This window comes from Colletotrichum fioriniae, assembly GCF_027942845.1.
Source record: "Colletotrichum fioriniae strain IMI 355084 chromosome Unknown scaffold_6, whole genome shotgun sequence".
In the NCBI taxonomy this organism is placed as follows: Eukaryota; Fungi; Ascomycota; class Sordariomycetes; order Glomerellales; family Glomerellaceae; genus Colletotrichum; species Colletotrichum fioriniae.
The window spans coordinates 172,546-199,008 of record NW_027076842.1 but is presented as its reverse complement, the minus strand read 5'-3'; the positions used below and the strand labels follow the sequence as shown (position 1 = coordinate 199,008).

At 50.7% G+C, this 26,463-nt stretch overlaps 8 protein-coding genes across 8 annotated transcripts; 1 reads left to right on the top strand and 7 right to left on the bottom strand.

Annotated features, from left to right (window-relative positions):
- Nucleotides 1-2,630: 2,630 nt before the first annotated feature.
- N0V96_005527 (uncharacterized protein) lies at nucleotides 2,631-3,874 on the bottom strand (the record flags this gene model as incomplete). The annotated part of the gene is made up of 4 exons (XM_065757427.1): nucleotides 2,631-3,218; nucleotides 3,279-3,533; nucleotides 3,585-3,750; nucleotides 3,807-3,874. The coding sequence occupies 4 exons, from the start codon at nucleotides 3,872-3,874 to the stop codon at nucleotides 2,631-2,633; spliced, it is 1,077 nt and encodes a 358-aa protein (XP_065613770.1).
- A 240-nt stretch (nucleotides 3,875-4,114) lies between these two features.
- Nucleotides 4,115-4,458, bottom strand: N0V96_005526 (uncharacterized protein; the record flags this gene model as incomplete). Its single annotated transcript, XM_053195658.1, has 2 exons — nucleotides 4,115-4,206; nucleotides 4,260-4,458. 2 exons carry the CDS (start codon nucleotides 4,456-4,458, stop codon nucleotides 4,115-4,117), a joined length of 291 nt encoding a protein of 96 aa, XP_053046997.1.
- A 1,537-nt stretch (nucleotides 4,459-5,995) lies between these two features.
- Nucleotides 5,996-6,695, bottom strand: N0V96_005525 (uncharacterized protein; the record flags this gene model as incomplete). Its single annotated transcript, XM_065757426.1, is given in 2 exon segments — nucleotides 5,996-6,204; nucleotides 6,221-6,695. The coding sequence occupies 2 exon segments, from the start codon at nucleotides 6,693-6,695 to the stop codon at nucleotides 5,996-5,998; spliced, it is 684 nt and encodes a 227-aa protein (XP_065613769.1).
- A 4,668-nt stretch (nucleotides 6,696-11,363) lies between these two features.
- On the bottom strand, nucleotides 11,364-13,088 carry N0V96_005524 (uncharacterized protein; the record flags this gene model as incomplete). The annotated part of the gene is made up of 1 exon (XM_053195660.1): nucleotides 11,364-13,088. The coding sequence occupies one exon, from the start codon at nucleotides 13,086-13,088 to the stop codon at nucleotides 11,364-11,366; it is 1,725 nt and encodes a 574-aa protein (XP_053046999.1).
- A 1,961-nt stretch (nucleotides 13,089-15,049) lies between these two features.
- On the top strand, nucleotides 15,050-15,864 carry N0V96_005523 (uncharacterized protein; the record flags this gene model as incomplete). Its single annotated transcript, XM_065757425.1, has 3 exons — nucleotides 15,050-15,203; nucleotides 15,370-15,429; nucleotides 15,485-15,864. The coding sequence occupies 3 exons, from the start codon at nucleotides 15,050-15,052 to the stop codon at nucleotides 15,862-15,864; spliced, it is 594 nt and encodes a 197-aa protein (XP_065613768.1).
- Nucleotides 15,865-16,147: 283 nt separating this feature from the next.
- N0V96_005522 (uncharacterized protein) lies at nucleotides 16,148-16,752 on the bottom strand (the record flags this gene model as incomplete). The annotated part of the gene is made up of 2 exons (XM_053195662.1): nucleotides 16,148-16,597; nucleotides 16,660-16,752. 2 exons carry the CDS (start codon nucleotides 16,750-16,752, stop codon nucleotides 16,148-16,150), a joined length of 543 nt encoding a protein of 180 aa, XP_053047001.1.
- Nucleotides 16,753-17,644: 892 nt separating this feature from the next.
- On the bottom strand, nucleotides 17,645-18,932 carry N0V96_005521 (uncharacterized protein; the record flags this gene model as incomplete). The annotated part of the gene is made up of 2 exons (XM_065757424.1): nucleotides 17,645-18,799; nucleotides 18,927-18,932. The coding sequence occupies 2 exons, from the start codon at nucleotides 18,930-18,932 to the stop codon at nucleotides 17,645-17,647; spliced, it is 1,161 nt and encodes a 386-aa protein (XP_065613767.1).
- Nucleotides 18,933-23,020: 4,088 nt separating this feature from the next.
- N0V96_005520 (uncharacterized protein) lies at nucleotides 23,021-24,447 on the bottom strand (the record flags this gene model as incomplete). Its single annotated transcript, XM_065757423.1, has 4 exons — nucleotides 23,021-23,213; nucleotides 23,264-23,569; nucleotides 23,622-24,108; nucleotides 24,174-24,447. 4 exons carry the CDS (start codon nucleotides 24,445-24,447, stop codon nucleotides 23,021-23,023), a joined length of 1,260 nt encoding a protein of 419 aa, XP_065613766.1.
- Nucleotides 24,448-26,463: the final 2,016 nt, after the last annotated feature.

The following is a 26,463-nucleotide window of genomic DNA, read 5'->3' as shown; positions in this document are numbered from 1 at the left end:
AAGTCTTGCGGATAATGAAAACTTCTGTCTGGGATTATTTGCGACTCTGCACCAACGACGGCAACAAAAAAGTCTTGGGTTCTTCAGCGTATCTGGTGATAACGTTCTGGCATGGCTCTATACCAAGACCCGGGCAAGGGGCGGGGAGAACAGGAGACTCAAAAATCAGGCGAAAGCAAACATCTTTTGTCAAGGGTTTTGTAGAATTTCCACCCTGGCGGCGAATGAGAATCTTGTGTTGGTGTTGTTTGTTGGTTCAGTGCGTGCGCGTCGCCGGGTCCCCGGGCTGTTGGTTCACCCATGTTGTGAGGAATACGAAAGTCTTCAATACGCTCCTACATTTTGTCGGAATACATGAGTTGGAACTTGAGAATTGAAAATCGAAAATCGGTCCTTTAATCACCGTTCCTTGTCATCCAAAACTAAATTATCGCCGATAGCGGTGGAAGCTCACGCGAGGTATTTGCCAAAGTGTCATCGATGGACTGATTGAGAACTTTTGATGTCGATAGGAGAAGGGGCAATTGCGCATTACACATGTCCAACTGTTGATCGCAGTTCGAGAAATGCCGCAGTCTTCATATCATCATGAATCCGGCCCTCTGACCGAGGCCAAGTAAAGCTTGTCTATTCTTTCCGACAACCGCGTATCACAGTTCTCCTATTTGGTGACTGCCGCCGCCAACTTTTCGATCTGTCTTTGAGGCATTCTTCTTGTTCGATTCGTTATTCTCATACATCTCTATTTTCTGGAGCAATGTCTGGAAAAGTGCCGCTCAACCGAAACGCCGAAGACAAGGGCCCCGTGGCTCTTGGCATTGTCATCTCTATGTCGGTCCTCAGCACCCTCTTCACCGCTGGGAGACTTTTCGTCAGAGGAAGAATATTGAAGCAGTTTCATCTCGACGACTACTTGATTGTCGCGTCTGTATTAAGCAACAGTTCAGCTTCAATTCGATCGTCTCCAGTGCGACATATCATCCGAGGTTTCCTAGTTGCTGACGATCTTTGCTACAGGTCTGCGGATGGACGAATGTTGGAACGGCTATCGCGGCGGTGGCGCACGGAAATGGCCGGCACTTTGACGTGCTAACACTCGAGCAGAAGTCCGGAGCGATACTCTGGACCATTGCTGGCTTTCCTCCTGGCGTCATGTCTTTCGGACTCCCGAAGCTTGCTGTCGTCGCGCTCCTCACCCGAATCATGAACCCCAGCAAATGGCATGCGCTTTTCCTGTGGTTCATCGCCACATTTTGTCTCATCAACTTGATTGGATGCGTAATCATTCTTTTTGCGCAATGCCAACCTTCTCACTCACAGTGGGACTTTTTGGTCACAGACAAGACGTGCTGGGACAAGTGGATTCTGGTTTACTTTGCTATCTATTCTGGAGGTGCTTCACCCCCCTCTATTCCTGTCTTTTAGAATCCTATTTCTGACAGGTTACTTAGGCTTCTGCGCGTTTGTGGACCTTTACTTGGCCATCTATCCAGCCGTCGTCCTTGCGAAGCTACAGATGAGTGTGAGAAAGAAGGTAGCTCTGAGCATCGCTCTTGGGATTGGGTCAATGTGCGTGTTGGAGTTTAATATTTTTCTTTTTTCTTTCCGAAAACTGACATTCTTGACGGAAAGCTCATCGATCGTTGCCATATACAAATGCTCTCGGCTTCCAAGTCTCGCAAGCTTGGACTTTTCATGTAAGTTTGTCGGAACTCCCGCTTGTGACAGCGCGCCGGGTCTAAAAAAGTGGTGTGATGTTCCAGATAACACTTCGGACTTGGTAATTTGGACCATGTGAGTTACGCAACTGTCTTCAATATTGGCGGCCACGATTGGGTGTTGAGAATTTGTGCTAATTCCCTTTTCTAGAGTCGAGGGCAGCATAATGATCATTGCTGCATGTATTCCCGTCCTCCAACCTCTCGGCGAGCTCATCTTTGGCAAGCGCCTCTTCAGTTCTAGGGGAGGCCGGTATATGTATGAGAACTATGGTTCGGGTCAGAGTGGTCAACATCGATCCGATATCGAAATGTCTTGATCCAAGGAAGCGAAGAAGAGAGTAGCCAGAAGGCAACACGATGCTGATGCGATCAGCTTTGACGATACGGTAACAACAACGATGGCCACAAAGGGAAGCCAAGAGAGCATTCTTCAAGGGAAGGCCGTGGGCAGAAATATTGTAAGAACAGATGTAATCAGCGTTAGCATTGAGTCGAGCAAGTCTTAATGTAACCTCAATTCCTCCAACTAAGCGTCACAGTCAACTTCCGACTTTTGCTGGGTGAGGTGGTCTAGCGATTCCCGATTTTACCGCCAACAAGGACAAAAGCGCTTCTAAACAAGGCATTGCTTTAACGACTGACCCTACCATTTCCGAGTTCATGCTTCTCTTCGTACTATTGGTGAAGCACACGCATGGCTTCATGAGGGAGGTCACAGCTTGCTGTATACAGCAACCAATGTGAGGGATGCTCTTAATTCTTCTAGAGGTATTAAAATCTACTCGCGGTTCGATCTTCAACTTGAGAAGTTCGTGATCAAATTAGGTTTCATACCCAAGCACTCAGTCTCGGCACTACCTGTGCATGGAACTGCCCTTTACGCTCTGAACCAGCCAGGGCCGATCTGCACTAGTATTGGAATCTCCATCTAGGGTCCTTGTCACCGGGCCAGTCCTCCAAGTCCCCAATTGCTTGAACTTCGGGTGCAATAGCCTCACGTCTCTTATTCTCGCCCTTCAACACAAGGTACAAGATACCACAGACGATGATATTTGCCAAAAGATATCCCAAAGCAAAAGAGTGGCCGACAATGTACCTCGGACCATCATTGGCACGATACAACTGTGTTCCCAACACGGCTCCTAAATTTCCAATGGTGATCTGCATTGCGTTGCCTACAGCACGCTTGGTCTGCCCGGAGACGTTGATTGCCGGCCACGAGAGGACGAGAGCGGTGGCAGGGTAGATTCCCGCAGCTGCGAAGAAGGTTCCAAGGTAGGAGACGCCAGGCTTCCCTACGGGGTCTGAGTTGGCTAAAAGAATGATGTAACCAATCGCTGCGACCGCAGATGATCCCATGATGAAGAAGGCACGGCGGCCGGTGCGTTCGGAGTAGATCGCAACCGTCAATGTTGTGACAAAGGCGACCGCGTAGGGGGGGATAGTGAGCAGTTGGGCAACGGCCGCGGTGTATCCAAGGTTCTTAATGATCGTAGGCTAGGTAAAGTCAGTGGGATGGTCCACTAGACCTTGGGTGAGTTTGTGAGAGTCACTCACAATGAACAAAGAGAATGTGTACAGCGGCAAGCTCATGGTGTGGAAACCAAGACCGTACAACCAGCACTTTGGGTCCTTGATAGCGTCCATCACATTGCTCCACGAGAACTTCTCGTTATGAGTGGCATCGCTGTCGGAAGCCAATCTGGCCCTGATAAAGCGGCGCTCTTGTTCGGAAACGAACTTGGCTGTGTCGGGGTAGTTCTGAATGAACCAGTAGGCGCCGACAGCAATGACCACGGTTGCGATACCCTCCTATCAGATTGTCAGGCACCGTTTTTTGGAATCCAATCGGGGGCCACAAACCAAGATAAAGATCCATCTCCAGCCATTGTTCCATACAACTCTCATGTGTCCAATTCCCCATGCCAGGATACCGCCGAAAGCACCGGCAAGAGAGGCAGCGCTGAAGAAGAGGGAGATGCGGAACTGTCTCTCGCGACGCTTATACCTGAGGAAGTTCGGGTCAGAACTATATCATCCTTAAGCTTCTGGCTTATTGAAACCAACCACATTGAAAAGTAGTACACCACTCCGGGAAAGAGACCGCTCTCAGTGACACCGAGGAAGAAGCGGGCGACAAAGAACCCGGCCATGTTGGTAACGATTCCCATGAGCGTCGCGACAATGCCCCATGCGATAGTGAGTGTTGGAAGCCAAAAGCGTGGAGTAGTCCTTTTCAGGATGATGTTGCATGGAATCTGGAACGTTTAGCATTGCACGAGCACATGTCCCTTCGAAACATTGTTGCGAAAGCACCTACTTCAAAGAGGACATAACCGATGAAGTACAGAGTTAGACCAGTCAGATACTGGTTACCGCCTGTCAAATGTCAGCTACATCGGTTCGGTTTTAACCCATTTGTCGGATTGAGGCAGCATACTCATGTTGAGATCAGTGGTAAGGCCTTCAATTCGAGCATTGCCCACTACGTAGATATCAGTAGATTGCCTCATAGCAGGGTTTCCTTGAGAATCTCACCATTAGATCGGTCGAGGAATGAGAGAAGGTACAAGATGCCCACCGCCGGCAGAAGCTTGAGATCAAGCTTCCTCAACAGCGACTTCTCATTGACGATATCCTGCTCAAGCTCAACCTCGGACGGGCTATCTGTCCCGCTGTTATCATTCGCCGGTGTATCTAGCGCCTTCTCGGGCGGAGGATTATTTTGCGCGCTCATTGTGCGTCGCTGATGTTGTGAGTTCTCAGCTTGTCTCCCTAGTGCTTGTGGCTATCTTGTCTGCCTTGGTGTTCGAAGAAGGTGAGGTCTCAGCTTTACTCGGTACCAAGAACACCCGCGCGTGTCCGGCTGCAGTCGATTTCTAAGGTCGTTTGCGTGTTTGGAAAAGAAACTCTGCGGCCACGCGCACGGCTTATCAATGCGGACCCCAAACGATCCGGACCAGACTGTCGGAGCAGATCTCTGCACGAGGGAAAATGAGATTGGCGAATAGATTGCTCGAGTGGGCAGGTTTCCTTTCCTTCTTAGGTGGTACTGCCTCGCTTAGAGGTTTTCGCAACTTAATGTCCATTTTGCCAGCGGTTCCTCAGTGTCGTTTTCACAGGGCCCGCATGGCATCATCAGTCAATGATGACATTTTCCCGGGGCACCATTCCTGTAATTGCGTAGAAGCCGTTGCAGGTCACCACTGCCGGGTGGATGGCGCCAACAAAGGTGGGTGGTGAAATTCGTTTGCGAGTTGTGTGATTGGCTCATTTGAATCACCTCATGTTGAAGTCGATGGCGACATTGCTGACTGGGTCTCTTTGCTCTCTCCAACGGCCCCCAACATGGCAACTGTGTAGTACCTGGTGCAATTTCTTGTTAAAATGCCTTGGCTCGGCTCGGCTTGGCAACTTTAGAGATGAACCCCCCACGTCCCGTCGATTCAGCTTAAAGTCTTGTTTCTCCGCGCATCTGACGCTAGACCGCGGCTTGCATCTCCGCTGTCCGGCGCCTGTTCGATAATGGCGGCTTCCATCCGACCCCACGGTGCCGACCGGTCAGCAATACGGTTCCACTTAAGAGTCCGTCGTCCCACCTTTTCTCCGATTCCCGGTTTCGACCCATTCCGGTAGGTGTCGGCCGATGGTTGCGACCTCGCAGATGGTTTCCAGAAGTAGTCTACTTCATTTCAACAGATCCGGTCCCTTTCGTTTGAGCTGCCTGCAATCCTCTGCAAGGCGACTGACTGAGCTCAGCTCTTGCTAACCAGCTAGTGGCTGAAGTGGTTGCTCAGGTACCTCAACGATGATTCAAAAGGTGAGTATCACAAAGGCATAGGTCGCACAATGGTTGGCACTGGAAGAATTTCCCAACTCGAGTCTATTTTGCTGCCTACTATACAATTTCCTTTTTTTTCTTTTTTCCTTTTCTGTTGTTCCTTTTCTATATCCAAACGAATGACTGTTCCGAAAAATCGAGCTAAGAAAAAGTGCATACCAAAAGAGTGTTCTATCCATGACCAACCAGGAAAACCATTCATTCATTCACAAGCGTCTGTTGTACCCCATTCCCCCAAAGATCCAAGTCCCAAGAGGAGGATTGTCGAATTTTCCGTTCCGATGTATACAAAGCAGAAGTCATTGTGGCCAACCACGCTATGAGAGAGAGTAGAAGAGTAAAGCACTACCTTCTGAGCCAACTCGCCGATTCGAGCCGCGTCAAGCGAAGGCACGCCGTGGAATTTATCGTGATGCTATGCACGTGTGTGCATTTAGCAGCCAATGTCGAAGGCGACGAAGGTCTGACCGTTGGTGGGAGCGGGCAGGCTGGAAGCCGGGACGTTGAAGAGGCGGCACTGGACCGGCTCGTTGGCGGAAGGCTTGCCGAACTCGATGGCCTGGCATCCAGTGGTCTGCTTGCAGAGAGCCAAGCAGGCGTCCTGGGTGGTGATATCCTCGCGGCTCAGGAGAGGGGGTGGGGCTGCTTGTCGCGGGACCGGCGGGGGCGGCGCCGCAGACGTTAGCGCGCTTCTTGGGCTGTTCGCCCCCGTTGTTGTTGCTGCCGGTGTTGGCGTTGCCGGTGTTGGCACCAGTGTTGGAGCCGGTGTTGCCGTTGTTGGCGCCGGTGTTGGTCTGGGTAGGAGCGACGGTGGGGACGCTGGTGCAAGCCTTGTCAAAGACCACCAAGTTGGTGTTGGACTGCTTGGGGACCTGAGAAGCCGGGACGGCGTAGAGGTAGCAGAGAGGGGTGGTGCCGGAGGGGGGAAGGCCGAAGACGAAGGACTGGCAGCCAGAGTCGGCCTCGCAAAGCTTTTGGCAGGCGTCCGCGGTGGCGGCGGCGGGCTGGGAGCGGGGCTCGACGTTGGCGGTGGTAGGGCCGGAGGGAGCAGAGTTGCAGACATCGCGGATGGCGAGGGGACCGGCCTGAGCGGCGGCAGCGAAGGCAATGATGGTGGCGATGGTGAACTGCATTTTGATGGTTGGGGGTGGTTGGTGGTGGTTGTTGAAAAAGAAGTGTGAAGACTGAAATGTGTAGTAGAGCGAAAGTGGTGCTGAGAGAGCGAAAGATGGAAGAGTGAGAGATGCTTGAGAGTGATTGAAGATTGAACTGGTTGTTGGTGGTGAGGAGAAAGAGAAAGGTTGTGATTTGGACAGGACAAAGGTCTTCTTTTATGGTCAAGTTGAGCTCTGCGTTTCGAGGGCTTCTTTGACTCCCTTTCCCGAGCTTGACTAGAAGCTCGACTGACGATCTACAATAGACTGGGTACGTCGATGGAGAGTCTTACGACGCATTGCACGAGCGTCTTACACAGCCAGTCTCCGGAACGCGTGGTGGGTGAAAGTTGACGATCGACGTCCCGGATGTCACTCTGTCGACGTTGAGGCCCTCGTCATCACCTGGCTAGGTGCAAGGAGCGGCCTTCGAGAACCAGTGAGAAGGCCTCCTGCCGTCCCATGTTCTCTTCGCTAACAGACTATAGCAGTATGTTTGGCCATGCCACAGCCTCATGAGATGGCAGGTTTAACCCGCGATGTGGGCGACCAACCTGAGCGTTTCAAACCGTTCGTCCGGGGCATCTTCATGCGATCGAAATTCTCCTATTGTCCCTACTGGCTGGATGATCCCAAACTAAGGGTTGAGGGAAAGCCAACAAGGTCTCCTACGCTTGGACCCTGCGACGGCTGAGGCTTGATGAGCCGGGGCGAGACCGAGGTCGGCGACTCCTTGGAACTTTTCGGGACTCATTGAGGCTCCTTGGGATACACTCGTGAGCCTCGAGCTTCATGAACAGACAGACGTTCGGGACAGTATCAGAGAGGGGGATTCCCGATAACGTAACAAGCGAGCGTTCCATCATGCACAGTTACAGATCTGACGTTACGGTTCACAAGCCACTCCCGACGTGGGGAATACCAAAAAAGCTTCGATGCCAAGCATGAGGCTTAATGCCTAAAGAAGCTAGAAAGTAATAAGCCCTGCCGGGCTGCCGTCAACGGGGCACCGCAACACAACTGCCAAACTGTGGACACTAGGTACCAGATGGCAACACTCAGACGGGCAACAACATGGCTGGGGATGTGCAAAGAAAGGACGTGGATACCCCTGCATTGCATCCGCCCAAGCTTTGCGGTTCCCGGCGCTCTAAATCCCCCACATTCCAGAAGAGTGCCATTCCGGGAAGCCGATTCAGGGGGTGACGGTGCGGGTTCAGGGGTAAAATCCCGCCGCTACGAAGAAGCTTCCCCTTCTTTTCGACCCTCTTGAGGCTTGACGAGCCCTGATTTGCGTGGGTACCCCCTCAAGCCTCAAGTGAAGTGGGTTAACATCGTAAGGCATTCCCGGTGCTGATTCCCCAACAAAGCCTGTGAGACCGGACAACGCTCCCCATTCAGCAATTGGCAGTCCCTGGAACACCCTGCTGCAGCTTTTGGCGAGAGAAACACCCATTCCGAAAATATGCTTGCAATTTCCCCTTGGTTCTTTTTGGTTGGGGCTCTTCGATTCTTGTGAGGCTGAGGCCCTGAAAGAGGGGGGAAAACTGACCTTACGCATATTGCAGACGTAGAGCCCTGTCTATAGTGCTAAACAACTACGATAACTATAGATAATAATAAGTGCGGGTGCGACGGCACGACGCTCCCTTCTTGACCGCGTTGGCGTTGGGGGCTGAAGTTGGCCTGTTTGACTTTGACTGCCCTCCCTCAATAGGCCAATACTGCCAACCCGTGACTTACAAGTATGACCTAGGGCTGGTGATGATGACGAAGCCATCCTTGGGGGCTGAAAAAAGTTTCCAACAAAGGTCGGATAGACGGCACACCATACACGTGGGATTATACTCAACAACCTTACTCTGTGAGTTATTACTGAGAGAGGAGGGGAAAACATAGTTGCGTCGTCATCAGCACCGAGATAAACCAAAATAGACATTTCTAAGTGTATACCAAGTTTTTTGGGACTTAGCCGGAGGTATAGGCTGAATGCTATCAAGCAAAATGATGATCTTCGCTGAATGTCCACTGTATGTCCGCAGCACTTACGAATCGTTGCAACGCGATTCATGTACTGACCACCTATGCCCAGTGCAACCCCGAGAAAAGACCAAAGCTCAAGTGCAAAGCGGCTCAATTATTCTGACACCATGTGTGATGTTGTTTTCAGGACAGCGCAAGCTGATCTGAATTTGGCGATGATCATGATCGGAGAGAGAGAGAGACAAAGAACAAGCCTTGAGACTTTTGAGATGGACTAATAAAATGATGCGCGATTTCGAATGGATAAACTAGTGCTTGCTTACCGAGGTGACTCGTCGGCAACTCAAGGCTTTTTGGCAGTTCAAGCTTGCTTGTTGATGTTGCGATTACAATTAAATATGACAACTTTGAATCGATGGAACTTTTGCTCGCCAGTTTGCATCAAAGCGCGCTCGTACCAGATAGGAAGCTGCCGGTTTTTTAATGAAGAGAGCGCAGATTGTCTGCCTTGCTCGGCGATGTGGGATGAACGGAACACTCGAAGGCTTGAGCATGGCGTGAATGAACAACAAACTCTCGACTGCGAGAAAGACTATCGTGCTCAATACAGTGGACAAGCACTACGAGTTTTCAATGATTCTCTACGGCTTTTTGTTATCAAGTGCGTCTGTATAAAAGCATTCTGCAGTCCGTCTCCCCATTAATGACGCGAGTAATTCTCATAAGAACGATGAGATCCAAGCCTGAAAGAGCCGAAACCCTGGTGAATTTCGAGGAGGCTAGAATAGCTTCGATGGGCACAACTTCAAAGCTGATGAGTAATCACCATCATGAGTCTGTGGCAAGTCCTTAGAAACAACAGACACATACGCTCGTGGACCGCAAAGAACATAAATACAAGTTGTGTCAAAGGATCCAGCGTTTTGCATTTTTTCGCCATGACTTGGTGGCGATAGACAAAATTCTATCAAGGCAGTAGGATTGTATCAACAGTAGAGTACTAGAGAGCAATGAAGCTTTTCCTTTCCCCGTGGCTGTAAAAGTTGCAGACATCCGACGTCGAGGAGTGCAAGTCGCGCCTTGACCGAGGGTCATGCTTATTACGTAGGACAAATAGAGAAAGACGACAACACGTTATTGGGGTAGAGGGAAACGACGCCGGAGGAATAGCGTCCCTAAAATGCAGTCGTAACTATGCTGAAACGCAGGAGGTTCACGTGAAGAGGCTCTGAAAAGATTCCGTGGGGACAAGGCTACCGTCACGATGCAAGCATGGAGTTGGGTGGAACTTGAGAGGTGGATCTGCTGCTGCAGTGCTGAGAGGAACATGCTGAAGAATAAAGCCTTACGTCCGCAAGTACAAATAACTTGAACAAGAAACAACAGTGGAAGACTCGTGGGCTGAGGTAGATAGCAACTTTCGTGCTAGTGATAAATCGTACAAGCGTTTCTGGAATTAGCTGAGGGTTTAGATGAACTTAAATGCGTTTCCCAGACCTCAAACAGCCAAGCTCTTCAGGCCAACCTTTATGAATACCCTAGGTAGCAATCGTGCAAAATCGAGTACATCTTATGGTATTTCATTCGGCCATTTCAAAGAATAAAAGCCTGGTCATTGAGTTTTTCAAATACTGGAGGAAACTGGAGGAAACTCTTTGTTTGTAGTTTGAAGCAGGAACTTATGGAATCTTAGTCATGAGTATGATACTCCTGGAGATCAGTAGAAAGTAAAATGTATTCAAAGTCTATACTTGGAATCAAAGGACTATATATAGAGAAAATATATTTGCAGTTGTTTAATACCAAATGTATTCTGAAAAGAATACAAAAAACTCATAATCAACTACCAAATAAGAAGGCATTATTCACATGAGAGCTGTTTAGTGAAGCCCACTTGATAGGCTTGAACAAACATGTTGAACTTGAGCGAAAAGCCCAGTAAGTTTTTGAATATTAAAATAATCACCTACTCCTATTGCGGTTACTTGGATAATTTTCCTATGCCCACCTCCGGTGATTCACAATTGAGAGCTCGCCATTTTCGAGTCTTTCGGCAGAAATCGAAAATATTGCGAGCAAGACCCTACAATATCACTATTAGAAAACGTGAAGCCAATACCAAGAGACCTATCTGCAAGCTATCTGTGAACCAAATGAGTTGCGTAAAATTATTATTCCTGCTTTATACTAAGTGTTAATGTAAATATAGATGACGGCAGGAGCACGCCGTACATAGAAAATGACGACCTTTTTGCCGATGATATATCAAGAAAAACGGAGCTTCATGACACCCGTTGACTGACTTTAAGTGTCCAATAGTCATGTCAGGGGGCTAGGATAGATCATTCACAAGGCAAACTGTGAATATCACGATGGTTAGTAGGCTCGATATTAGAATGCTCCATTACATCGTAAGGATTCAGACCACAAAATAGCTCCAAAGACAATCCAACAATCAATTTTCACTAACAATCAAAATTTTAAACGTGGTCAAGATATAAATATTTCCTTTTTCGTGTATGGATGGAACTTGAACTATGCAATACACAAATTGAAACCCTATTCGCCAACCCGCCCCTTTATCTCAAGACTCAAGGAAACCGCTAACCCGATGCTAGTCTACCCAATGATTATGCTGTACTGTAGATGTTCCTCATAAACCATTTAGACACCAGAGTCCTCCTGCTCGATGGAGTACTCCTCCTGGAAGGTGGTCCAGGTGTCGCAAGTGTCGGTGAGGGTAGAGTTGTCAGTGATGGCAGCAATCTCGCTGTAGCGCTCGACAAACTGCATCGAGAAACCCTCGGACGTGTGCCAGCCAATGTGGCAGTGCATGAGCCAGGCGCCCGGGTTATCAGTCTCCCAAGCCATGACGAGGTATCCAGAGGAGGGAAGCATAGCGGTATCGCGACGGGGCGGGTTGCTAGTGTTGAGGGTGATGGAGCTGGAGTAGGTTCCGGAGCCCTGTGCGAGGATGAAGAAGTCGTGGCCGTGGAGATGAATGGGGTGGGGGACGGCGAGGGTGGTCTCGATGACAAAGTAGACCCACTGGTTGGCCTCGTCGAGCTGGATGACGGCGTCGTCGTCCTCCCAGGTGGTGTTGCCGTTGATGACGGACTCAAGGGTCGGGTTGGCCCAGTCGACGAGCATGGAGGTGCTGTTGAGGTACCACTTGAAGAGGCCGGCGGTGTTCTTGCTGACGGAGGCGCTCTCGAGCTCATCCCAGTTGGCGCTGTCGACAGTCTTGGAGACGTAGGGGGAGATGTTGTCCGTCTCGTCGTCGCAGGAGTCGGTGTAGGAGTAGGCGCTGGTGGTGGGGGTGGTGATGGTGCCGGTGTAGGAGATGATACCCTTGATGTTGTCTGTGCTGTCGTTGTCGGAGCAGGCGGACTGGGGAATGGCGCGGATCCAGAAGTTGTCGGCGACGTCGGCCTGGTCGGCAGTGACGATGATGTCGTAGCGCTGGCCCATGCCGATGTCGAGGACGGTGGCGTTGTAGGGGGTGATGGGAACCAGGTCGGAAGCGATGACCTCCATGGTGTGGTTGTCAATCATGAACTTCCAGTGGGTGTCGACGGCGGCGTTGACCAGTCTCAGACGGTAAGAGGTGCCGGAGGTCCAGGTGACGTTGTAGCGGTAGCCGGTCTGAGTGGTGGAGTCGTCGTCGCCGTAGACGTTGGTACCGTTAATGAGACCGTTGTCAAGGGTTGGCGGGCCGGAGGTCTCGGCAGTGGAGTAGAGCTCGTCGACGGTCTGGTGATCCCAGTCGTTGAGGAACATCATGCCGAGGTCCTCGTCGTAGTTGGCAGTGGCGGGGCCGTTGATGATGATGCCGCCAAAGATACCCTGCCACGCCTGAAGGGCGAAGTGGGAGTGGTACCAGGTAGAACCATACTGCAGAGCTCTCCAGGTGTAGGTGATGGTGTCATTGGGGGCCGTGGGGCACTGAGTGATGGAGCTGACGCCGTCGTTCTGGTTGGTGTAGTTCTGGCGAATGCCGTGGAAGTGAATGCTGGTACCGTTGTTGGAAGTCGTCAGAGAGTTGGTGACGTGAACGACGACGGTATCACCCCAGTCGGCGAAGATGGTCGGGCCCGGAATGGAGCCGTTGACGGCCATGGCGGAGCGGGAGACTCCATCGGGAGCGACGGTGACGTCGGTCAGCTCAAGGTAGTACTCGCGAGTGACACCGGTGTCGGGCGCCTCGGTCCAGTAGTCGGTGTCGACGGAGTAGTCGCACCACTCGCTTCTTGTGCTAGCAGTGTTGCCGCTGCAGGTAGCGCGAGGAAAGAGTTGGGCCTCGGGGCCATCGGAGAGGGCGCCGAAGCCGGGCAAGGCAGAGGCCATGGAGCCCGCAAGGGCACCGGCCATGAAGATAGACTTGAACATGATGATGTAGTGATTGTGTGTGCCAAGAGAAGGCTGAAAGAAAGACTATATGACACAAGTTGGAAGGACTGGAGAGGGAGTGAGGGAGAGAAAGACGAAAGCGAATGGAAGCGCAGCCAATACTGTGCTGGATGAGGAGTGAGTGAGAATAGCATCAAACAAGCAACGGATGTCTATAGCTTAAGTATTCTTGTGAGCCCGCAACGCAATGTCGGCTTCACGGGCGGCTCACGGGAAGCGCGATAGTCAACGGATGCTAAAAACTCTATTTCCCCATTGAACTTGGGTGTGTTTACCCTGCAGGTGTTTCCTCATTCGGTCCACAATGACAGAAGTCGTCTATCGGTCCTGTTTCTTTGGAGCCGCTTGAACCGAATCTGACGATACCATGGGCATCCCGAAGCTATCCACTGGAGCCACAGCTCGCACTTGCCCCAGTAGGTTAAAGATCGTCAATGCAAAGGCTAGTCCGGCTCGAGATTCAGCGAAGGAAAAACATTTTGGATGCGGATGATTTCACGATAATTCCCATGTCGATGAAGGCCCGAAGGGGTTAACCTGAGACTGACCCCTTTGAGATCCATGCGCGGGCTGTACGGGGGTCGTAAGGTGGTACGTGTAAAACGAACCGCAGTTGGGCTGACTCGCAAGCAGCTGAGTCTTATTTCCTCTATGCGAGGCATAGGTCAGGGGAAGCTGGGGTTGGTAGGGTGTTGTGCTCCACTGCAGCCTCGCAAGGCACGGCAACTCAACTTGTCGACAGGCGTAATGGGTTTATCAAGTGGATGTGAAGGGGGATGATCAAGGGCCGGTGTGCCGTCGGTAGAGCCGTCAGACTTGGGTGGCCGGTCTGCCCGACATGTCGGGAGGGTGGGAGGCACTCCGGAGAGCCAAGCCGGCCGATGAGCTCCACCAGATCGCTCCTGATTTAGAAACTTCCGGCTCCGCTTTGCGGAAGGGGAACGTCTGTGCGACATAGCTTGAGCCTCGCGGGTGGCCGTCTGCGAGGACTATCAATCTATGTAGATGGCCTTGAGTGGGTTGGTTACACTGCAGGTCGGGAGAGGAGGAGTTCGTGGTCCCTTGCGCAGCCTCCTCTCCTTACGTGGTCCCATGGCGACACCATCCCCCTTTTGTGACGATGATGGATGCGATGTGATGGGCCAGACCTATAGTATCCCTGCTATATATCAAGCTCACCCCGGGAATCAGTATCCACAGATCCCGGGCCCTATCACGGGCCCCTGTTCATCCCACATACCGAAACGAGAACTCTGAAAACCCCGGTTGACAGGCGCCCCTCCCGGGATGGCCCTAGCCGCAAGTAAACGACAACGGCGCTCCCGCTGGATCTGAATGGCCAATGGTCGTTTCCGTCCAATCTCGCGGCAAAAGCTTGACTGGATGCCGAACGGCAATGACCGATGCCTCAAGGAGGTTGTGATGGTCTCAATTACACTACTGTGGTTGATGGGGTTGATTGTGCCTCCACTGTGATCAACACGGTGGAGTCGGAGCCTCAAGAGTCAACGCGCCTATTCCGCATCCGCGCAGTGATTTGTTGATTGCAGCCTGTTTTGGAAACCAAAGTTTCCCTTGCAACCATGGCCAACAGGAACCGTCTTCGGGCCTTTGCTACCTGACTTGGATGAGTTGTGGTGCCGCGGTAGCGTAGCCCGAAAATTTGCACGTAAAGTCGCAAGTCATGACATGCCGACCAGGGCGGCTTGCGGCGGATCATCCGAACGGCATCGATTTACCGCACTTTTATTTAACCAACTCCATCCCCTCTCCAGCTTCACTTTCCCGGCCCCCCCACCACTCCGGTTCCTTTCATCACGATCACTCTCATTCAGTCCATCGTTTTCCCCCATCGAGTCTCCTTACAGTCTCATCCAGTCGTTTACTCCATCACAACTCCTTTCGTTCCGAAACACAACTTAACAAACCCATACGCAAAAATGCAATTCTTCGGCACTATCCTGCTGTCGTTCGCCGCTCTTGCGGTTGCGGCTCCTTCGGAACCCCGCGCTGTTGCCAGCGATAACACCAGCCCTTTCCAGGTCTACGCCTACGGCCAAGGAATCGGCGGCCTGTCCATGTTCTCTGCAGGAGGTAGTAAGGCTGGTTCAAGAAATTTTATCTTTTAAGAGGGTTGAAAGAGTTCTATTCAGAACTTTGCCATCATTCTCTTCCTGTCTCTCTTTTGTTGATAACCCGTCCAGCCCGGGTTGCGAAAACCCCCCCTAAGAAAGCTCTAGACTAACACGATTGTGACTAGGCGACGCTTACTTTGGTGACCACACCAAGTTCAACGACTCCAACGCCGCCCCGGTGATCTGTATGTCCATTATCTTTCGGTTTGGTATTCAATAAGAAACTAATGTATTTGATAGTCACCCCCACCGACAACAACGGCTGGCTCGGAGCCCCGAACACTACGGCTCTCAACTCCACCTCCCCTCCCACCTGGTCCAACCTCACCTTCTCCATCCCCGCCGAGGGCTCTTCGGATCACGACGTCGGCTTCCTCAGCTCCAACTCATCTTCTTCCGACCGCCAGACCAGCGGCTTCGTCTTCTACGGTTCCTTCATTTTCGTCGAGGCCTCCTCTGGCGGCATGGAGTCTCTGTGGTATGCGACCCCCAGCTCCATCAACGGCATCTACTCTCTCAAGTGGAACGACACCAGCGACACCACTGAAGACAAGATCGTCCTCACCCTCAAGAAGACTGCGCCTTCCAACGCCAGCAAGACCAAGAACCGATCCATTTAGATGGTGACACACCTCGTCATCTTTGTGAACTGATGGAGCTTTGGAAATTGGCGCGATTTTCTTCTCTCGTAGTGTATTTGGGTTAGAACACTGGAATCAAGATGCATTACGAGTAAGGCTACTAGGGTGTTTAGGAGGATCAGGGATAGCGGATGCACTTAGAACATGCAATAAACGGGCGTGAATGTTTACAATTCGGACCAAATCACTCTTTCCCCCCCAAACTCGTGAGAACATCATTCATGCTCGTGACATTATGGTACTAGTACAAGAAGTCTCTAACTTATCGACGCTCGCTGGCAACCTCTTCAGCCGACACAGGCAATCTCTCTTCCGCGCCGAGAACATTCGATGCATTCTTCGTCTTGCCACGAGTGTCGGGCTCCTGGTCAACATCCAAACGCCGCTCCCTAAAGTTATCTTTGCCAGAAGCTCCAACTCCCTCAAGCCCGGCGCTCTCCTTGTCACGGCGACCGAGGTTAGCCCCGTGCAGCTCGGCGCTGGTCTGGCCCTGCACAGGCTTACCCAACCCAGTGTGAACGTCCCCGCTCGTGGCACCGGGAAAATCGTGCGCGGCCGTATACGTGGTAGCCTCGGGGTTCAGGGCCTGACCGGGGATCTCTTGCGCGTTCTGGGGCTGAAAGGTGTTTTCTCTGGGTGCTGTGCCGGCGGGGTATGCTTGGGCGTGGAACTCGGGGTATGCGTCGTTGCCGACTTTGGTGCCCGGGGCGTGCTATTGGTTGGTCAGACAGAAGAAGTAATTACGAATGTGTAGGATTGGGGTTGATAACTTACGCCTTTGGTTGTGAGGGGCTCTGAGCGAGGGACGCTGGGGTGGAATTCGCCCTGCTTGTTGTTGATGGACTCAACGTTACGGTTGACTGACATTGTGATTGGTTGAAGTGTTGCAAGGTATGGACTAAGCTTGTGATTGGTTGAATTTGGAGTTGGCGATGGTTCGTTGGTGATGGTTAATCCTAAGCCTTGTTATTAAGATTGTGTTAATAGAAGGATCCGAAAAGCTCATATCCTTCGGCAGTCATTATACGCTTAAGTATTGAATCTGCCGCATCGACATTGCCATGATTATTCCAGCTGAAGTGCGTATGATGTCACTTTCAGATTACATCAACGTTACAAGGAATGAAATAACTGAGCCACTTTTCTGCGAGTTGAGTGAAGTAAATGTTTGAAGGGCCGATGGAAGATGTGAACTGACCAGTGACGAGGGACAACGGCGGAAACGAGGAATTAGCCAAAGGTAAACGCAACCCAAAGACTCATGCCTGCAGGCTCCAGTGTTGAGTGGGCGAGAATTGGAGATCTGGTCGCCACAGAGCCGCCCAGACGCAATAATGAGATCAGCTTTCGGACATTTTCGTCCGGCTTTTTGGGTCGCTGAGTTTCGGTGGGTATGGTCAGGCTCACCGAGTCTCACCGACCACTGTTGGTTTCCACACCAAGATGGATCAACGCAGAAAAGAGACGACATGACGTACAACGTAGCCCACTTATCCGCAAATCTGCGACTGATTGCTTGGTCCAAACAGTGGACCGGGCCAATTCGTGAATCTTCGACTGCCCCAGCCCACGCCTTATCAAGAACACAAACTGCGGTACACATATATGCATCGCTAAGTTCCCACAATGACAACATTTTGCGGATGTTTCATCATGATTCGGACTGACCTCAACGAAATCCTCCTCTCCAACCCCATCTCTTGCCAGGCTTTTGCCCGCGGCTTGTGACCTTCTCTTCATCTCTTCTCCACTTCGCACTTCAATTTCCAGCTAATACCTTCAATCTAGGGAGAAGAGGACCATCGTTTGGCCGTTGCTCGTTTCCCAGTATGAGGTCACGAATACAATCCAGTTGTTTCTGCCTTTCCAAATCACCCGCATCTTTGCACCACCCCTCAAGCTTCTTCTTCTGCCGCTCAAACTGCGCCATCGTCGCCATGTCCGTATCGACGTGACACCCTATCGACATGAGCAGAAGTCTCCGCGACGAGTCGTGGATCTCGTCACGAAGCATCTTGTCCGCTTGCTGCGAGCCCTGAGCGTAGCGACAGTCCGCCAGAACGGCACATGCTTTTCCGAAATGGGACTTTGCATCTTGGATATCTGCGTATCTGGAGTTTGGCGAAGACTCCCGCTCCAAAAGGTACGCCTCAGCGCGGTCGTAGCATTGCTCTGCCATATCGCGCACGCCAGTTGCAAGCTCTACTTCTGAGGCGACGAGGACGCAGTAGCCTAGGATGAAGTGTCCAAATTGAACAATAAGCTTCGGGTCATCTGAGTAGGAGCACTGTACGTGTGTGTACCGCTCCAATGCCATATTCAGGATCTTGGGATCCGTCTGCTGTTCATCTTTTGCCTTTTTGGCGTTCAGGACGAAAATCAGGTAAATCATCACCAAACTCCATCTGCCAAGGACTTTGAGCACGTTGGCTTGCAGATCATCGCAAATGCGTTCCATGCAGGCTTTAAATTCTGGGAACAGAGTGTTTGTGAGGAGTTGTTCTACTCTCTGCGCTAATTGGACAAACTCGTGGTCTCTCGGTAGGATGACCATTGAGGATGTCACCAAGCAGCGCACCAACTCGTTAATGGCTGCAGTATCAGATGATTGGTTGAATGAGCTCAAAATGCCAATTGGTACCGCAGGGTGAAATGACTTCAACAGCTCATTGACATGGTCGTTCATTCGCGACTTGACTGCAACTGATGGATTGTTCACAAGGCAACCTCTCAGGTAACTTTCGTGCTTAAGCTCCTTTTGAAGCGTGCGGTAAATCGCGAGATGGTCGTCTGTGGGGGTACAGTCGTCCCACGCCATAGTCGGCGGCCGCCCTGGAACGAGCTTCGAGAGGATCAACGTCGCTAATGTCACGATCTCTTTGCAAAGCATGTCAGGGGTCATGCCAGCTTCTTTCTGGTTTACTTCAAATGGGGATCTGTATCCATACGTGGCCGGTGTCGGTGGAAGGGTCCCTGGGCGTGGGGTCTCGACATACGTCGTCGAGCGCGTGTCAAAGACTTGATGAGCTTCGTGAGGAGACGCACATGGCGTTAGTGCTGGCGAGAAGAAAGCGGGTGGTTCGATTGGAGAGGTAGGGCTTGAGATATCGCTAGGAGGTGCGGCGGCAAGATTCGACCCCTGGTCAACGTCTCTGGGTAGTGATGCCTCAAAGGGCTTGCGCTTCTTGTTTTTCCCGATGCCCCAGGTCTTGAAGCGTCCTTTATACATGCGCTCTCTGTACACGTTTCCTTAGCACTGTACAGATACCAAAGGCCCGAGACAACTGAAGATAATCTTACGTCGCATAGAATCCATGTCTTTTATACAGCTCATCTTTGATGTGCTTGAGGGTTCTGGTGGTATATAATTTGGTAATGAGGGGCCTGTGCTTCTCCCATTGCTCGGCAGTCGGCTGTTCAGGCATTGCGACGGCGGTCAAGTCGACCCGTCCGGACGAACTATCAGCGATGTAGTCGGCGTACAGTGGCACCGGTCAATGTGACGAGAACTCGGGAGGCGGGGGCAGCGTGAGAGGGGAAAGCGGTCTGGCGTAAACATACATGTATGCAAACGGTTTGCGGCACAACGGACATTGGAATGGATCGATTTATGAATTGTGCGATGGGTTTGCATGTCGATGGAGTTTGCCAACGAACTCGCTGACAGCTGCAGGTGAGATTCCGTCATGCCGACCAATTGTAGTGACACAATTCCACAGGGATGAATAAGATGCATCGCAATTTGACCAGTCACAGCAAAGTACCATGCATAATTAATGGGGTCTGAGTTTCTGACTTAGCCACAAAGGGCTGAACACCATGAATTCGGTTCCTGGCGAACCAAGTGCGCACCATCTCGCAAGGCAACCTTCGGGTGTAAGGCATGCCGAGGATGGGCTGTCCAGCTATCTCGCAATCTCTGCCTTGACAGTGAGGCAATATGGTTTGCATTCTTGACGCAGGCATGACTGGCCTTGGTGACTTTCATTTGTCCAAAGTTATGCAATGGTGAACTGGCAAGTCGTGCAGTGCGCAGAAAGATCGATTGGCGAGGGGTTACTTGAGCCTCATCATCACGTGCACCCTCAATACCTCCATCTCTAGAAACTCTGAATGGGTGATGTCTGCCATAAGCAAATAAATCTGAGCGACTAAAATTGAAGTACACTTAATTGGAGGTTTTGGTAACTTCCTAATGCCTTTAATGGTAGGAGGTCCTGACATGGCCTTTCCAAGATTAAATAGTATAATAGATCCAAAACTACTAGTTGCAAAAGCGTCAGGGTAATCACTAATACGTCTAGGCATTCCTTGTAATCCTAAGAAATGTTGTGGCAAGAATACTTGTTGAATGGGCAGTTTGGGGCAATCTCAATGACACAAGACGTCATGCCGTCATGAGGTCCATTAATCATTTCGTATGATTAGTGATCAATACCAGCGATTGAGCCGTTGGTGCATGAATCCAACGAAGATTAGATTGTCAGAATGAGTTTTCGCTGACCCACTTCACAGGCTCATGAGGAATGAAGGCATACCTCAATACCTTGTCTGCATGCATTCGTCACTAGCCTTTGACTTGAATCAAGGCTCTGCAACTACAAATTGATAGTTCGAGGTATTCCTTTCATGAACTCAGTCGAGTTGAGAAATTGTCATTAGCATCGTTTTCACTAAAAGAACTTACCAACCAGTTCGCGCCTACTCAAAAAGTTTAATCACTCTAGAGACTGCGTGAGAAAATCCAACTTGAATGAATGTCGAGTTGACATCTATTCAACTTCATCGAGAGCCCTCATTGTGTATCAAGTAGAACATTGCGTTGCCAGATTCGGACCAGATTTGTGCATGATCATACTTTGATGTCATTTGAGGACATCAAGCTTTGAAGTTGAGAAGAGCTGATTCAACTTCAACTGGATTGGTAATAGATGATTTTAGTTTGTGTCAACACTTACATTCAAGTCTCGGTTAGGCAGTGCTTTTGCCTGTAATCAACTAGGAACAGCGTATGGACTTTGAAGCAACATCCAATTCAATAAGTCAGTCAGTCCGATCGAATGAAGGAGTGAAAGCTGGTTCAAATATCAATTTCTGATACGATACCCGTCCTATATGCCACAGCCATGCGCCCTCATTAGTTTCATGATCTCGTGAACTCAGCTCGACTGATACACCCAATGACATACATAGTCACGGCGTCGGCGAACCAATCAGACGGGTCTTGCTTTCCTCAGAGACATTTCAACGAGCCTTGTCACGTGCAAACTGCTTTTTTCATCGCATTATCCCTGGCAATGCAAGGGTCTATATAAATTTTTCTAGATTGACTGGGATTGATACTCTTCCAGCCATTTACTCACTGCTGGTCGCGGAACATGGCGCCTTGTTGTCTATATTGCAACAGGAACAGGGAACTCGACAGCTTGATACAATCTGTTCACTTGATATTGCTTGTATCATGATATCAATGTGTGCTTTCTGGATAATTTCCAGAGAAGCATAAAACCACCGTGCAAAAGTGTACATACACGAGATTGTAATGAAGGGAACGCCGCGCTGCAGTTCTGTTACATTTAAGTATCCATCAACGCCCAGAGAAAGCACAATTATGGGATTTCTGGTGATTCACCATGGCCCTCAGTCTCGGCTTGGCAACCGCAGTGCAACATAGTCTCACGTCGAGCAAGGTCTTTCCAAAGTATGTCGAGATCGACTTCGCCACCCTGTAAGTTGCTGATAATCCCGACGGACTCTGCTCATCTGCTTCGGATTAACTGTAATCGCATATGCGAAAGGAAGCAGACTGCATATCGTGCGTGATAATATCGCGTTGAGCCATGCTTGACTCTACCTAGGCCAGAACACTTGGCGATTGACCACGTTGTCTACATGACTATCTTGCCTGAGGCTGTGATCTGCACCATTCAGCTGACGCGGCAGTGTAGTGCGCTTGCACTTTGCGGGCATCTAACAAGCTATTCATAGAGCTAGTCTCTCTTAAAAGATAAGTTGATGTGGTAGACTAGTAATTATGCCCGAAGCCCTCCGACCTGTTCACTTCAACAGACATGTGCCAATCGTAGGCCCAGCTTGCCGACCTTGCGAAGTGGGTGTAGATCCAAATAACCGACCCTTGTTTAGCTAAAGCTAGCAACAGTTGACGATGATCCGAATAATACACCATGCCGAACTTGGCAATACCCAAAGACGATACCAAAGCCGCTGTGCTTTATGCATGGGGATAGGGGTCACGGACTTACGCACCCAGCCCCGATCGTCAGCAACATACGTACTTGCAGTCGTCGTCCTGACTAGCGCATCTAATAGTTAGGCATGTCGGCGGAGTGAAGGCGCACCCCCGCAATAGGACGGATGCCGGGGTGCCGTGGTGTCGTCCGGGTAGCGGTGGCAGGTTCCGGCGAGCCGGCCGATCGTCTTGTGGGGTGCTTCCGGGATGCAACGTGCGGAAAGGCCCACGGCGGAGCAAATGCGAGCGCCAAATTTTGCCGGGCTAGTCCAAGTTGAGCTGCCTTCTTTTTTGAGAATCGCCTTTTCTGGTCACTTGCAGTGGTTGCCAGAATTTGGTCATGTCCATTTTTGGGCAACTGCGGCTGGAAAACGGTTCCGGATCGTTTGGTAAGCTTGCACCGGCGGGAACCCTACGCAGCTTCGCCCGTTCCGCAAATGCTGCCCGCGATAATTAAAGAGTCAGTCACTCGCATTTGGCTTCGTGACTATGAAACCAGAGTGATTACTCCCCAGGTATTGAAGACTACCTCTTGCATGCATCATTTCACACCGGCACGCCCACTTCACGACATCTTCTACATAACTTCACTTTATTACAACTCTTCCGTGTCTTCTGTGCGAAAGTTGTCACCTTTAGCTTACTCGCAAGTCAACGGCTTCAATCTGCGCACTTCTATTATCGTGCGAATATTGAGTTTTTAGATGGGTTTTTCGGCAAACTCCTCAAATCTCAGTAAAACTGGAACTTGCTAAGAACCTCCTGTAATAGATTTGCAAAGCAAACAGCAAAAGTATCGTAAGGTTGTTTAAAGTTTCGTTGCCCAAGTACACTAGTCTTGATTTGAGGTGCTACGCTAAAGACTGTAAGGTATCCGACGTCGCATCATAAAGTCGGCGCTGCCTTCTCGTCAGGCTTGAATTCTCCTCGACTGGCACTGCGAATCTGAGGCTCTAGAGGAAACACGGACTTCTCAGGCGTGACACCCGAGTACACACGATCCCACCGCTCCCGCAAGGCATTAGGCGTCTTCCATGCGTGCTCAGGATCCCGGAGCCATAGTCTGATCAAATGCCGCCTATCTACATCAGCTTGCGAATACCTATTTAGACCCCTAACATCACTTACTGCTTTTCCTCAGAATCTATGAAGCCTCCACGGGCGTGGAATATGCTCAGATTGTTGGCATACTGGATGTCGCCTTGATGAAAGTTCAAGTGGGCGGCATATTTTTCGGCGAGGAAGTGTAGCGCGTCGAGAGCCTCGGCCTGCGCTTCGGTGATGGGGGGTATGTCGGAGGACCGTGGCAAACCCCAGTAGCCCGTGAAGCTGCGTCTGGCATATTGAATGATCAAGCGCTCGGGCTTACCGTCTGCTGCTGGCTGGTGATGAAGCAAGGGCCTGGTGCTATATGATCTACCGTCCTTTCCGAACCTTCGTATGGAGGTCAGCAGCAAATCAGTTCCTCTTCCAGGACATAACTTACTCGTCGGCATTCCAAGGCTCAGCCAAGGTGCGGATCAAATCGGGCCTTGTCCTAGCCAGCTCGTTGTACACATGCCAACTGCTCGAGAGGTAGCTCTGACCACCTTCAGCGGCTTCGCCGAGTGCAAAGAGCGCAATTACATCACCCGAGTCGGTGTGGAAGACTTGCTTGTCAGTCGTATAGGCCGGTGCTCCAATCTTATGGGGGTCAACTATCTTAGTGAGGTCTTTAATATGTGCCAGAACAACGTCTGCAGGCTCGCCTTGGAACTGGTTGTCTTGTCTGCCGCGGATCGGAGCCACGTGGGAGGAGATTCCGGCGTAGATGATGACGTTTTCTTCGCGAGTATACTTTGTTACTGGAACGCCACGTATGACCTTGATGCCGTGACCGTTGTGAATCTCTTCCGAGATCTCACGCAGAGTTTTGTGAAGGTGTAGTAAGGGAAATGTCTCCTGACTGATGTCTCCAAGTGGCTTTTCCGAGGCTGTGCTTGAAATTAGAAAATGCACCGAGGTCTTATGCGACATGCTGATGAGATGATTCACGTACACTTGAAGTGCCCGAGAGCATCATCAATTTCTTTCCTATCAGCGTCTGTCAAGACGTAGTTCCAGTCGTAGTGCTGAGCCAAGGTATTTCCATCCCATACCAGCTTCGACTCTAGTTTCTGCGGGAAGCCTGTAGGCAAATACTTGTCGAGATTCTCCTGCTCTTGGCGTCGCTTTGTTCTGGCGACAAAGCTGCCATAATCAGGGGCATATCCAATGTCCGGTTGGCCCGGAGGGCCTGGGTAGAATGGGGCTTGAACATCAGCCGCGGCCATTGTGACGATTCCTTGGACTTGATCTGACCCTTATGGTAAATTACTCTTAGCGTCAAAAAAGAAAAAGGAGTCACAGGTGTTTATATCGTCCCTTATTGATTTCGATTGGGTCATCAGACGTCGCCTTGACTCAAACATTCTGCTGTGGAGACCATTGGATGACGAATTCAAGCGGAAGTCTCATCTGAGGAGAACTCTTGGAACAACTGGCGCTGCTTCGGCAATAGGAACCAATCACTGCATTTAGATTCGGTGAATCGGTATTGCATTTGTAAGACGCTCTCCTCTTTCTGCGGACGCATTGAGAAAATGCGTCAATCTCTGAATCTCAGTGGCTAGCAAGCAGTTTACTCGGTTTGCCCATCTTGCGCTGAGAAGGCGTCATGCCGCATCAGTTGTCTTTCTGCGGGGAACCCTGAGACCCGATTCGACGGCGTCATCCTCACGGGAATGTCGCCATCGGAAGTTAGAATCTCGGCGAGATAGACGGTGTCAAGCGGATAAGGAGCCGAAGTGTCACGGCATATCCTAGGACAATTCGGACACCATGAGGCTCTGCCAGAGCACCTGCCTGGTGCCCGCTTCTTCCTTCCGATGCCCCGCCCGGCTTTCCTCTCCGCCTCTCCGACTCCAGGGGAACGCACCCCACACGGTCGACTGTTCACTCCAGCGAGTTCAGACATGGCCCCACCTAGGTCGCAAGGTGCAAGTCATGTGTTCTAGCTTTGATCACTCCGAACGTTCCGGAACGTGCGGTAACCGTCCCCTGTTAGTAAGGTTTAATACAGTGGCAGCAGTCCATTCCGCCTAAACAACGTGCTGGAAAACAATTCCTTCTCAATGACGGCGAAATGAATGGATGCAGTGGCAGTATGCCTCGACTCCGAGCAGGGTAGCTGCCGTCACGACACATGATAACCAACGCTAGCTTCGGTCAGCTTCCAAGACAATTCTTGGTGCACTTCCGCAAAAAAAACCAAAAAAGGAAAAAAAGAAAAAAAAAAACCCGGTAGCTGCTGAGGAGATTGAACCCCTGGTTACTCATTCAACCGCAATTAATGATAGGAACCTTCCCTCAACGACGGTGCATTCAAAGCGGGAATCGTCCATGGCATCATTGCCTTCATTGGCCAACTCTTCGCGTTGTGCAAACTAAGACTGAACTGGTCCTCCATTTGAGTCTTGGCCCTCGCCGGTATTACCATCGACCCCGCATCCCAGCCCCTGCTACTTTGTCGCTCAACCAAATCGGCTTCCGAAAAGATTCGATACGGCTGTCTTGGCGGTACGACTTGCACAAGCATCAAGAAGATAATGATTCACTGGCGTAGAGTGTACCCAAGTAGGAAGGTGCTGACGAGCGGGGAAGATCAAATGATATATATCGAAGCTGTGCCGGAAGTCACTGAACGATGTCTTCGAGAACAGGAGCCTCTTTTTAGTGACTACTTTCATATTTTATCCGGTCCTCTTTTGGTGTCTTCGTAATGAGGAATCGACTGTCGTTCATCGCCCTTGCCGCGGCACTCACTCCGCACTCATTCGCTCAATTTCCACCAGCGCCTCAGGGGGTTACGGTCTTGAAGTCGAAGTTCGATGAAGGCATCCAGATTAGTTACAAAGAGGCAAGGTGGAAGCAAGCACATTGGCGGGAATAGGAGCTGACGTGATCCACATATCTAGCCCGGTCTGTGCGAGGAGACTGAAAGTGTGAAATCCTATGCTGGATACATCAAACTTCCGCCGGGAACCCTCGAGGGCGTTGGCCAGGAGCAAGATTTTGAGATCAACACATTCTTCTGGTTTTTTGAGGCCAAGGAGGATCCAGAGAACGCACCACTCTCTATATGGATGAACGGCGGTCCCGGCAGCTCTTCGATGCCTGGACTATTCAATGAGAATGGACCATGCTATATCAATCCGGACTCAAACTCGACAAGACCTAGTGAGTGGTCTTGGAATAACAAAGGTGAGAGCCCTTTCTCACAATCAATTGAAATCTGGTTCATTGCTCAG